Source organism: Girardinichthys multiradiatus, chromosome 17, assembly GCF_021462225.1.
Source record: "Girardinichthys multiradiatus isolate DD_20200921_A chromosome 17, DD_fGirMul_XY1, whole genome shotgun sequence".
Taxonomy (NCBI): domain Eukaryota; kingdom Metazoa; phylum Chordata; class Actinopteri; order Cyprinodontiformes; family Goodeidae; genus Girardinichthys; species Girardinichthys multiradiatus.
Genome location: NC_061809.1, coordinates 3563623 through 3575711, shown reverse-complemented (window position 1 = coordinate 3575711; position 12089 = coordinate 3563623). Strand labels below are relative to the sequence as shown.

General features: G+C 38.6%; 1 protein-coding gene across 10 annotated transcripts in view; it reads left to right on the top strand.

The window, feature by feature from the left end:
* Window positions 1-7183, top strand: part of LOC124882911 (pleckstrin homology domain-containing family A member 5-like) — a 171395-nt gene extending 164212 nt beyond the window's left edge. For all 10 annotated transcript variants that reach the window (XM_047389575.1, XM_047389580.1, XM_047389577.1 and 7 more), the window contains 3 exons: window positions 341-489; window positions 2188-2339; window positions 4607-7183. In XM_047389575.1, coding sequence (XP_047245531.1) covers window positions 341-489; window positions 2188-2339; window positions 4607-4641 — 336 coding nt within the window. In that variant the 3' untranslated portion in view covers window positions 4642-7183. The remainder of the gene's footprint in view (window positions 1-340; window positions 490-2187; window positions 2340-4606) is intronic.
* The last annotated feature ends 4906 nt before the right edge of the window (window positions 7184-12089 follow it).

The window sequence follows — 12089 nt, the reverse complement described above, 5'->3', positions numbered from 1 at the left end:
GTCACTGAGAGCAAAGTGGAAACAAAGTCAGATTCCTTGTTAGTGTGCACAAACTTGACAAATACAGCTGATTCTCATTTTGATTCTGATCCTGTAGCTGCCATGATATATTTCTAAAAACCTTGACTCATGAGTCAAAAACTAAGGTAGCTTATTAAAAAAGCCAGAGTGAAGATAATCATTTAAAAATCTTATTATAATTTGATTTACTCATGAAGCTAAGGAAGGCACTAATTGTTGCTAATATACAATAACTAGAATTTATTTGCTAAATGCTGGTCTTTTTATGCTATTGTCAGCTCTTTCAGTTCTTTCTAAAAGTATAATGTTTGTTTTTTAGCTGTTTGAGAAACAGAGGGTGGTGATTGTGGACCTCGGCACAGAGCCAAAGCATGTAGAGTTTGTAAACTTTATGCCTTTTGAAGATGAGGAAAGCAAAGGCCAAGATCTGACCAGCTCTCCTATAAACACCACCACCACCAAAAACAGGTCTGTATGTGTAAGAGTGTTGTACGTTGCAAACGGGATGATCATAGTTAAGACCTTGACAGAGTGGAGTTTTGTGGAAAGTGAAAACATAACAGCTGGTTCTCTCCTTCTCTTTGTTTCTGTATGCAAAGCACATTCTAACTATTGGTTTTAAAAAGCTTTGTGTTATCTATCAAACAAGGTGGTTTTCACTTACAATAAAACATGCAGCAACGACTAATGTGGCCCCACACAGCCTAAAAACACACATAGCCCCCTAGGAGCCCTTCCAACCTGAAAGACTTGGAGCTCATCATCAAAGATAAATCATCCCAATACCAGAGGAAGCAATTGCTGTATCAAAGAAGAGCCTGATTGCTTTAATGTTAATAAAACATTTAACATTGATTACAGTGTTCAATTCAGATCAATTCAGTTTTATTTATATAGCGCCAGTTCACAACACACATCTTCTCAAGGTACTTTACAAAGTCAATTCAATCGAATCATACAGATTTCCAGTCATACATACATTTCAGTTAATTCTATCAAATAGTGCACTCAGATTCATTTTATTATTCATATTGGTTAAAAGGTTTTCTATCTAAGGAAACCCAGCAGATTGCATCGAGTCAGTGACTTGCAGCATTCATACAGTTATTCCCAGTAGAGTCAGAGACGGGTCTAAATTATTTTTAGCTTTTCATTTTGTGGCCATTTCTAAATGCTGCTGCGAGTTCCAAAAATGCTGGTGTTATCAGCAAAAATAATGTGTGTCAACAAGTTCACTGCTTGCATGTCATTTATGTGTAAGATAAACAGTTTGATTTTATTTTGGGAAATGTTTCAGTCGTGTGTGTTTGTATTCTTTCATTTTATGATAATTAGCATATAATCTTATAGACTATCATAGTGATTGTCAAATATTGTGGTCTTAGAGTGATGGTTTCGGGCTGCTTCACTTTCTCAAGACCTGGATTATTTGCTATACTTGATGGAATCATAAATTGTACTCTCTACCAGAAAATCCTGCAGGAGAATGTCTTTGTATCGTTATAAAGATGAACTGTTCTATCATAAAGTCTCAGTGTCAAATGGTTGGTGGTCGTATATTTGATGCTGATATATTTATGATAGCATTTACAGTGCCAGAATTAAATGCCAACGTCACTTCAAAACATTTGTGACTGATATTAGGCTAAACCATGTCTGCTGTGCTACTCACCTCTCTTCTCAAAATGAGATTTGTCTCTTGCTCTTTTTTTCTTTTGGTAGCTTCAGTCCCATTTTCTTGGGGAGAGACAGGATTTGTTTAATGCATAGGGTGCAGATGTGCACTAAAACATATGCAGCCTTCTGATCCTCACAAGTATTGTATGGCCACAGTAAATTCTGAGATGTTGTGCTTAAATGGCGTTAAAAGTGGGTACATCCTTTTTGTAGGGTTTTACATTTATGAAACTTTAATTTATTTAATTTAGTTAATACAGACATTTTAGCATCTTAGCAAAACCTAATATCTTCAGGATTTAATACCAGACATTGTTGTGTACACATAGCACAATCAAAGTTACTGTTTCACAGAGATGAGGGACTTTGTTGAAAAGATGCTGACCAACAAGCCGCAACAAACTCTCAAGAAATACTTAAAAGTGATGTTATTTTATATCTCTGGTTTGCATTTAGAGACTTTGTGTAATAAACATCTACTAATTGCAGCTTTCAGAGACCAAGCCCTGAGCCCATGGAAGAGGAAACAGATGGAAGCCAAACTCCAAGCCAGGAGGATCACCCTGGGAGGAGTCTTGATTCATACAAACAGCTGACTGAAGACAGCAAGAAACACAACATCAACAACAACATGTTGGCTGGTAAGAATAGTTGGTTTCACACATGTGAGGCCAGATTAACCAAAGACCGATCCCTTCATAAGAATATGATGCAAAACCGACTCACATGCAACTGTAATGAGACATTATCTCCTTCCATTCACTACATACTGTTGATCATTTTTGATCCAGCTGAGATTATATTGATATCTGTAATAATAGCAGTGGGATCGCCAGATTTGAATTCTCATGGAATATCTCTGTAGTTTAGCATTAAGAGCAGGGCAGATCCTACAGGGTGATCCATACAGGAAGCTTGCCTGCTGCTGCTAACTAATATTTGGGGGCTAAAGAAAATGAAAGTTTACATAAATAAAAATTATCAAAGGGGAGTGAACCATTTGTAGACACAGTAATGGGAGCCAGGAAACATAAGGAAGGAAGACGGAGAGAAAGTTAAAAGAAAAATATTTCAAAACATAATAATATCCAATTCAGTTAGCTGCTGCGTAACTACCAGCAGGAGCAGTAATGTAGTCTTAGATATCAACCAATCAGATCAGTGTCGTTTTGTTGCAGCTACAAAGGAAACTGTGGTACTGAAAAGAAACATGGCAATAAGGACAAAATAGGGGCCAAAGTTGGGAGAAAGTCAATTTGAAGCAGTTTTCACCTGATTGTTTCTCCCTCTGTCTAATCTTTCATATTTCTATGGTGAGCTGTAGTTGAACTTATAAATATGATCCAGGGAGTTATTTCAACGGCGCAGTATTATAAAGATATAAATGTTAGGAATTAATCACAGCATAAATTTACCATTCCCTTTTTACTAAATTGTTTGTTTTATTGTTTATCTTGTTATGAAAAAAATCTTATTAACAAGAACAAGATCAATGATCTTTAATTAATCATCACTTATTGGTAATCTTGCAAGATGAGAACAGCACACAGAATGATTCAGACATGTTCAGTAGGCGTTCGATATGTGAAGGAGAAGGCAGAGTGTGCTGCCTTCCTGTTTACTGCAGACATGAGCAGAAGCTCTGGGGCATAGCTCTGGGGACCTTTAGCATTCCACGTCTGGTAATTTACGTATTAGCTTAGATGGGCCTTGTTGTAAAACTTTTACACGACCTTGTACCTAAACTAGTTTCATCCCTATCTGTGTCTCACACTCCTGGTTTCTCCCTAAAGCTGTCTGAACAAACTATGCTGATTACATGCGCAGCTGCACAAACACAGTCAGGCCCGTAGCTGTAGGTAAAAAGGACTGAAAACTTTTATCTTGTCAAGTATGGTCATAGAAACAACGCTACTTTTGATTTTTACCACAACAAGGTGTGAAAGGTTTTCTTCTCAATTTAAAATGTATATGGTGATCTTGGCAGATATCAGAATGACCTTGTTGATGGCGGTTAGGACACAGTGAGCCTATCCAGGAAAAAGTCCACAGCTATTTTTAGTCCCAGTCCACCCCTGGTTTGATGTTGACTAGCTGCACATGAACAAGAATCTGGCAAAGTGGCTGAAGCCTCGAGTACAAATTAGCAGACCCTCTAAGGTCTAATGGTTTTCATCCTTCAGTGGTTTTGGCAGCAGAATAGGGGTTCCTCCAGGAGGCTACAGTTCAATTTCAATTATGTTCAATTCTGTTTAGTTATATAACTCTAATTCACAACATATAACATCTCAAGGCACTTTACAAAAAGTCAGTTCAATCTAAATATACAGATTCCAAATGTATTACATATGTATTAGATTCTCTTTGATCCTAATTATGAAACAATGCAGTCAAGTTAAGTTTATTCAAATTGGTTTTACCTGGATTATTAAAGGTTTAATAATAACAATACATGAATGATAAATCTGAGTGAAAGGTAGTTGCAACTCCTCCTCTCGCAATATTTCAAGGAATGTGAACATTTCAACAATTAGAACAATTTGAATAATTTAAATTAACCTCATCCTCTAGTTGCAGCCAGGTTTCTGTGAGACAAAATAAAGTCTCATTATCACAAATCTTGTCATTAACTAACAAAGTCATTAAAGAGGGTGAGTTTTTATGTTCAATAAACCGCATTTAATAGTTTTATTTTTCTCTTCAGTCAGTTTATTGTTATGAGATTTTCAAGGTTTGATCCTTTTGGGTTAGTTTTTAACCTACATGTTGTCTTAATGTTACAGCTTTACATGTAGATATGGGGACATTTCTTTGTTGACGCATCCATCTATGAAACCGATGGTTACTGAACATTATTCAGTAAGGTGCGAGACATCACTAACATGCTCTGTCTCTCTTCTCTCTGCAGTGCAGACATTTACCTTGGTTAGCAGCGACACGTGAGCAGCGCCAGCCTCAGTGTCCAAACCAACATCCCATAGAGCCCAAATGTAGCCAGTCAACACAGAGCATGTTCCACGGCTTTCGGCATTCCCAACAAAACCACGTAGAGACTACTCCTACATGTCCACACAGAGACTAACACTCAGTAGCAGATCAAGTGATGTTTTCAAGCAGGTGAACTGATATTTTCAAGCCTTTATTTTTGTTAATTATGAAAATTTTCTTATTTCCAGCTAAAGAAAACATGACATTTTAATACAGAAATATGGGCTTAATGGACTGCATAGGAACCCCTGCCCTGTTTGGGGGGTGTGTTGAAAAAAATCAAGGTTCATTTCTGATCTTCTCAATGTAGGGAACAATTTGGTTGTAATTAAGGTTTCTGATTGTGTTTCTTAAGCCTTATATCATTCACTGGTATTGTTTATGTCTATTAGTTTTAACAGTATTTAAACTTTAAAAGACGTTTTTTGACTCTCCACTGCCTGAAGGAGAATACTATTGAGACATGTTTAACCTCCAAGGTTGAAATTAAGTTCACGATTAAAGACAACTTTACTAATACCTACCGCTTTCATTAATGCCCTGCAGAGAAATAACACAGAAGAAGCTCAGACATTCTTTCCCTAAATAACATATCTTAACATCTATACTTATCCAAGACAGGGGAGGATATTTTCTGCAGTCTCCATTTTGTAGTCTGTTGTTCAGACTACAAAATGGTCAGAATAGGTCCTCTTGCACAGGTATTTATATCTCTTCAACTTCTCACATTTTTGTCACATTACGACCTTGAAGTTTAACTTGTTTTATTGGAATTTTATGTGATAGACCATCACGAAGTAGCTCTGATTGTGTGTCTAGGGTGGTTTTCCTGCTGGAAGGTCAACCTACACCCCAGTCTCATGTCTTTTAGAGCATCTAATAGGTTTTCTTCCAGGACTGTCCTGTATTTAGTTCCATCTATCTTTCCATTATCTCTGACCAGCTTCTGACCACCTCTTTTGTTAAAATTATTTTACAGTTACATCACAATTATGCAGAAGTTTGTGTTGGTCTGTTACATGAAACCCCCATGAACTTTGTGTTTTTAGTGGACAATCTGTAAATGTTAAAGGGGTATGAATACTTTTACAAGACTCAGTATGGTTCCAAAATGTCAGAAACCAGTTGTCCTACTGGTCAGAATATGTCTACCTTCACAGTAGAGCTAAAGACAACATACTGATTTGGAAAGCTGTAGAATGAGGCCAAATCCTAGTTGCTGCCAGATTTTGTTGAGAGTAATAACTGTCCATCCAGAACACTCTTTGAATCAGCCATGCCTGCTTCTTCTGGGCACTGCATCTCTTCCAGTTGAGGAAAATCTAAAGCACATACAAGCTCAGTTCCTGCCAGACGGGAACTTCAACCTTTCACGGTGTGAACCCATGGACTGCCTCACTAGAAACATTAATACGTTTAAGACTTAATGCCAACTTTTTAAAGTGTTCCGTGTGTTGTTCTTCACCACACTGTCTTTTCCCTGATTGTTGCTCAACAAGGTCTCAGGCAAACACTTCTGGCCATCTTGGAGCCACTTTATATTCAGAGCTGCTGAATTAGAGCAAACCACTTCACAGTCTTGACTTCATGTGGGAGTTGTTTTAGGGGTCAATAGCACACTAGAATTGTGTTGCCAAATACATAGATGTTATTATAAAGAGCTTTCGAGACAGTATAAAAATTCATCTGGACATGAGAAAAATTAGTAAGAATCATTGCCGCACGTGGAGGAGCAGTGCCCACTATTTCTGAGCTGCTTGAGGTGAGTGTACAGCTGTAGATCTGAGCACACCCAATGGCCTAAGAAACAAAGTTTCAAACACATGCAGTGCTTTACTTCAAGCCCAAGTGACCACTGAAGCTTTCTGATTATCTCATTTAGATTTCTTTGTTGTTTAAGGCTGGGAGCTTCATGTTTTCACAACTACAATGCAAGTTGTCCTTTGTCATATATGCAGATAAAGTATATATGAATTATAAATATATACAAACATAAAGCCAGTCTTACTTCAAGATGGTGCCACTTCTTGCTGCTGTTTTTCTCTTCTTTTTTTAAAGGACTAACCTTTGTAAGTATTTATTTGGATTGGGTGGTTTAAATCTCTTAAAGTCTGTTGGGCATGCAAAGTAGAATGCTTCAGATTTCCATTTGCTTCTGCAGCTTGTCTTCAGTTTTCCTCTCTCACTTTGGTTTGCTTAGCTAGCAGACATAAAATAGAGGGTGCGAATCTGTCCTAGATTGTGACGAGTAGGAGAATAGCACACGTATGAAGCAATAAGGCGGACTTTGACGCTTCAGGACATCAAACAAATATAAGACATGTATAAACTGTAAACAAAACAAAAAAAATTGAGAAGAAAGCATAATTTATGTACAAGTTGAAAATAAGAGTGAATATTATAAGATGTTGTTGTTAATATTATTAGGGTCAATATGCAAAAGGTTCATACCCCATCTGTTTTATATCATGTGAAATAAATGTTGATGTTCCTAAAAGTGTTTAGTCTCTTTTCATGGATGGATGGATGGATGGATGGATGGACTGTATTGTAATTGTATTGAGTCATTGACTTTGCAGCATAATCTCATACTAAGCATGCCTGTAGCGACAATGAACTCTCCTTTAACAAGAAAAACCTCTAGCAGAACCAGAAGCTGCCTCAGTGTTAGAGGCCATCTGCCACAACCAACTCTGGGTTTTAGAAGGTGGCAAAGGCACTGATCCAGGAGTACTTTCTATGTTAATGAAAAAGTGAAGAGTTAATTGCTTCTTTAGTGACTTTATCTAGGAGAGAAATATGCTAAGCAGACATACTCTGAGGCAGTAGTAAAATCTATGTGAAAAAGACTATCTTCTTTTTTCTTTATAAAAAATCAAACATGAAAGGCAGGGGCGGACTGGGGAGAAAAAATGGCCTGGGAGTTCCTGTCAGACTGGCCCACTTTCAAATACTGGGTTGAAATTTTAATGAAAAATATAGTCCTATAAATATATATATGGACATAGTTACAGACCTAATGTGATGGTTTTTATTCTCAGATCGCCAATATTATTTATAGTTTACAAGGTAAAGTTTACAAGGTAAACTATAACAAAGCCACATAGTTTCTTGACTTTCAACAAAATAACTTCCAAACTTTATAATTTGGACCTGACAAACTAGAACGGAAGAAAAACTGGAAAGTTATTGTATTTGTAAACCTACATTGTTCACTCTGTGTAACCTCTGCAGCAACTGGCTCCTGCTACACCATAAATAATCTTATCACTCTCCAGCATCTTTAGTACATCTGGCTTCCAGAGTTAGAAAGAGTAAAATAGAGAGAAGAGAAAAATAAACTCAACTATAAGTACAGCTACTATGATAAAATTTTACTTGAATGCCAGTAAAGCTGCCAGTGTAAAGGTTTAAGAGTAAAAATTGCCTCATTAAAATTTCATTTTAAGTAAAAGTTTGTTACTCTTCTTCTTACTCTTATATGGATTTGGTCAGCTGGTCTCAATGCAATTGATCAAATTTTCTCGACGAGAAGACAGGGGTCAGGAGAGCCCACTTGCCCGGACGGGACATTTTTCTCCGGATACACGATGGACTCCTGGCAGAAGTGGAGGATTGTGTGTCTGTCGATAATGTCAGTCGAGGATGTGGAAGATGTGTATATAATTGGATGTTTGATATCAGGATTTCTGCTTTTTGGAGTAAGCGGTTACCTGGCATATCGAGAAATTCGGAGAATGTCAGCAGCTGTTCTGGCAATTGTGAGGCTGCCTGGCATGTGTGATGGGATCTTCAGAGCAATCAACACTCAGACTGAGATGTTACGTGAGCTAAATCGCAGACTGGATGTGATCCTTAGGATTGCAGGCAGGTTGCGGTTCCTGGACTCAGGGGTGAAATGGGATAAATCTTGGAGAAAGTTGTTCGCTCGGATCTGGCAGAAAGACCAGGAATTTGACTGTTTGGATTCGCCTTTGAGAAGCACCAGCGAGACTCTCAAGGCTGACGGAAAACTAAGAGTCAGCCTAACCCAAATAATTTTTTTTTTTCTAAATCTGGCTCCCCTGCACGGCCTTGATGGCTGGCTATCTTCAACTTCTCCTGGAAGTTATGTAAACATGACTCTCTGCCCCCTCCCTTCCCTGAGAACATCTGTGGACCTGCTCAGAACTTTGTGGCCGGTTGATGAACATTCCAACGAACCATCAAGGACAATGGCCTCTGTGACAGTGCTTCACGGACTTACTTGCACACACTCACATGCACAAACACACATGCTCAAGATAAACATATGCACCCCTCACACCACCTTCACCGTTCCCAGCATGATGTTGTTTTGTAAACTTGTTGCTTCTTTGTGCTGAGGTTTTTTACAATCTCAAACTGTATCTTGCTAAGGATAAAGTGTGAAATATGATTTTTTCCCTCTACTTACCTAATGTGACCTCTTTTCTCATCTAGCAAGGGCAGCGCCTGTGAGTGGGCAGCAAAGCCTCGGTGACCCGTCCCCCCCTTGTCTTGTGTCATGATGTACAGGTCCTTCTCAAAAAATTAGCATATTGTGATAAAGTTCATTATTTTCTATAATGTAATGATGAAAATTTAACATTCATATATTTTAGATTCATTGCACACTAACTGAAATATTTCAGGTCTTTTATTGTCTTAATACGGATGATTTTGGCATACAGCTCATGAAAACCCAAAATTCCTATCTCACAAAATTAGCATATTTCATCCGACCAATAAAAAAAAAGTGTTTTTAATACAAAAAACGTCAACCTTCAAATAATCATGTACAGTTATGCACTCAATACTTGGTCGGGAATCCTTTGGCAGAAATGACTGCTTCAATGCGGCGTGGCATGGAGGCAATCAGCCTGTGGCACTGAGGTCTTATGGAGGCCCAGGATGCTTCGATAGCGGCCTTTAGCTCATCCAGAGTGTTGGGTCTTGAGTCTCTCAACGTTCTCTTCACAATATCCCACAGATTCTCTATGGGGTTCAGGTCAGGAGAGTTGGCAGGCCAATTGAGCACAGTGATACCATGGTCAGTAAACCATTTACCAGTGGTTTTGGCACTGTGAGCAGGTGCCAGGTCGTGCTGAAAAATGAAATCTTCATCTCCATAAAGCTTTTCAGCAGATGGAAGCATGAAGTGCTCCAAAATCTCCTGATAGCTAGCTGCATTGACCCTGCCCTTGATAAAACATAGTGGACCAACACCAGCAGCTGACACGGCACCCCAGACCATCACTGACTGTGGGTACTTGACACTGGACTTCTGGCATTTTGGCATTTCCTTCTCCCCAGTCTTCCTCCAGACTCTGGCACCTTGATTTCCGAATTACATGCAGAATTTGCTTTCATCCGAAAAAAGTACTTTGGACCACTGAGCAACAGTCCAGTGCTGCTTCTCTGTAGCCCAGGTCTGGGGAATGCGGCACCTGTAGCCCATTTCGTGCACACGCCTGTGCACGGTGGCTCTGGATGTTTCTACTCCAGACTCAGTCCACTGCTTCCGCAGGTCCCCCAAGGTCTGGAATCGGCCCTTCTCCACAATCTTCCTCAGGGTCCGGTCACCTCTTCTCGTTGTGCAGCGTTTTCTGCCACACATTTTCCTTCCCACAGACTTCCCACTGAGGTGCCTTGATACAGCACTCTGGGAACAGCCTATTCGTTCAGAAATTTCTTTCTGTGTCTTACCCTCTTGCTTGAGGGTGTCAATAGTGGCCTTCTGGACAGCAGTCAGGTCGGCAGTCTTACCCATGATAGGGGTTTGGAGTGATGAACCAGGCTGAGAGTTTTAAAGGCCTCAGGAATCTTTTGCAGGTGTTTAGAGTTAACTCATTGATTCAGATGATTAGGTTCATAGCTCGTTTAGAGACCCTTTTAATAATATGCTAATTTTGTGAGATAGGAATTTTGGGTTTTCATGAGCTGTATGCCAAAATCATCCGTATTAAGACAATAAAAGACCTGAAATATTTCAGTTAGTGTGCAATGAATCTAAAATATATGAATGTTAAATTTTCATCATGACATTATGGAAAATAATGAACTTTATCACAATATGCTAATTTTTTGAGAAGGACCTGTATGTTTGGATGGGTTGTACTGGAATTCTAATTTCCCCTCAGGGATCAATAAAGTGTCTTTGAATTGAATTGAATTGATGAGCAAAAGAGAGTCCCTCTAATGCATTTAAATAAAGGAAATGAGGAATGAGCAGCTTTCATAAATAGAAATGCAACACAAAAATAAAACATGTCTACATATGACATCATGAATACTTGGGAAATATGTATGAAAATATATTCCCAATTTTCTTCTTTCAGCTTCTGTCTTTATGGTTGTCTGCAGATGATCATCTCCCCCATCACCTTTGAAATGACCCTTATTAAAATCACCAATGACCTCCTCTTGGCAGCTGACTCTGGTCTCCTCTCCCTTCTCATCCTTTTGGATCTTAGTATGGCATTTCATACCATATCACACTCCATCCTCATCCACAGACTCTCTTCTATTGGCATCACAGATTTTTCCCTCTCCTGGTTCCATTCGTACTTCTCTGGCCACACTCAGTTCATGCAACTGGAAATGTTCCATTCCCACCCCTCTCCTGTCCCTTTTGGTGTACCCCAGGGCTCTTTCCTGGGGTAGCTTCTTTTGTATTATTTATGTCCTTTCCCTCAGTTCCATCTTCCACCACTTCAACATCCTTTTTTACTGCTATGCGGATGACACCCAGCTCTACCTCTCCTGCAAACCATCCGCCACCCCCCTCATATTTGTCCTCTTGCCTATCTGTTATCAACTCCTGGTTCACAACAAACTTAAACTTCATTCAGATAAAACTGAAATTCGTAAATGCATACATTAAAAAGGTCAACATCAACATAAAAATTATTTAGGCAAAGTTTACACTACAAAATAAAACTGTTGCCTTTCTTGTGCTTGCAGTTAAACCGGTCCCTAATGTATGGCCATGGCTTTTCTTCTTTTTCTTGGAGGTCAATTTCAACTGTACTTGTTGGGTTTCTATAGCATCACTAGTGTCCGATTGATGTGCCACCATGTTGGACTCTCATTACTAACCAATCCATGGATCACTACTGTTGCTTCTGCTGTTATTTGATTTTTCAATTTAATTATATTTTTATTTTAAATCTGCAACATATGTGATATTTAATGTAAAATTCTTAAATCACAGCATAAACTACTCAAAAAGTGCAAAGTACAGACAAATTGTACTTAATTACAGTAATTCAAGTAAATGTAATTCGTTACTTTCCAAACATGCTGACTTTAGTACAAGTCAGACATTTTTTAATTTGTTGCTACCCCGTCCTGGAGGGCTTTTTTTAAATTTTTATCTCAACTTTTCACCTTTACCTTTTGTT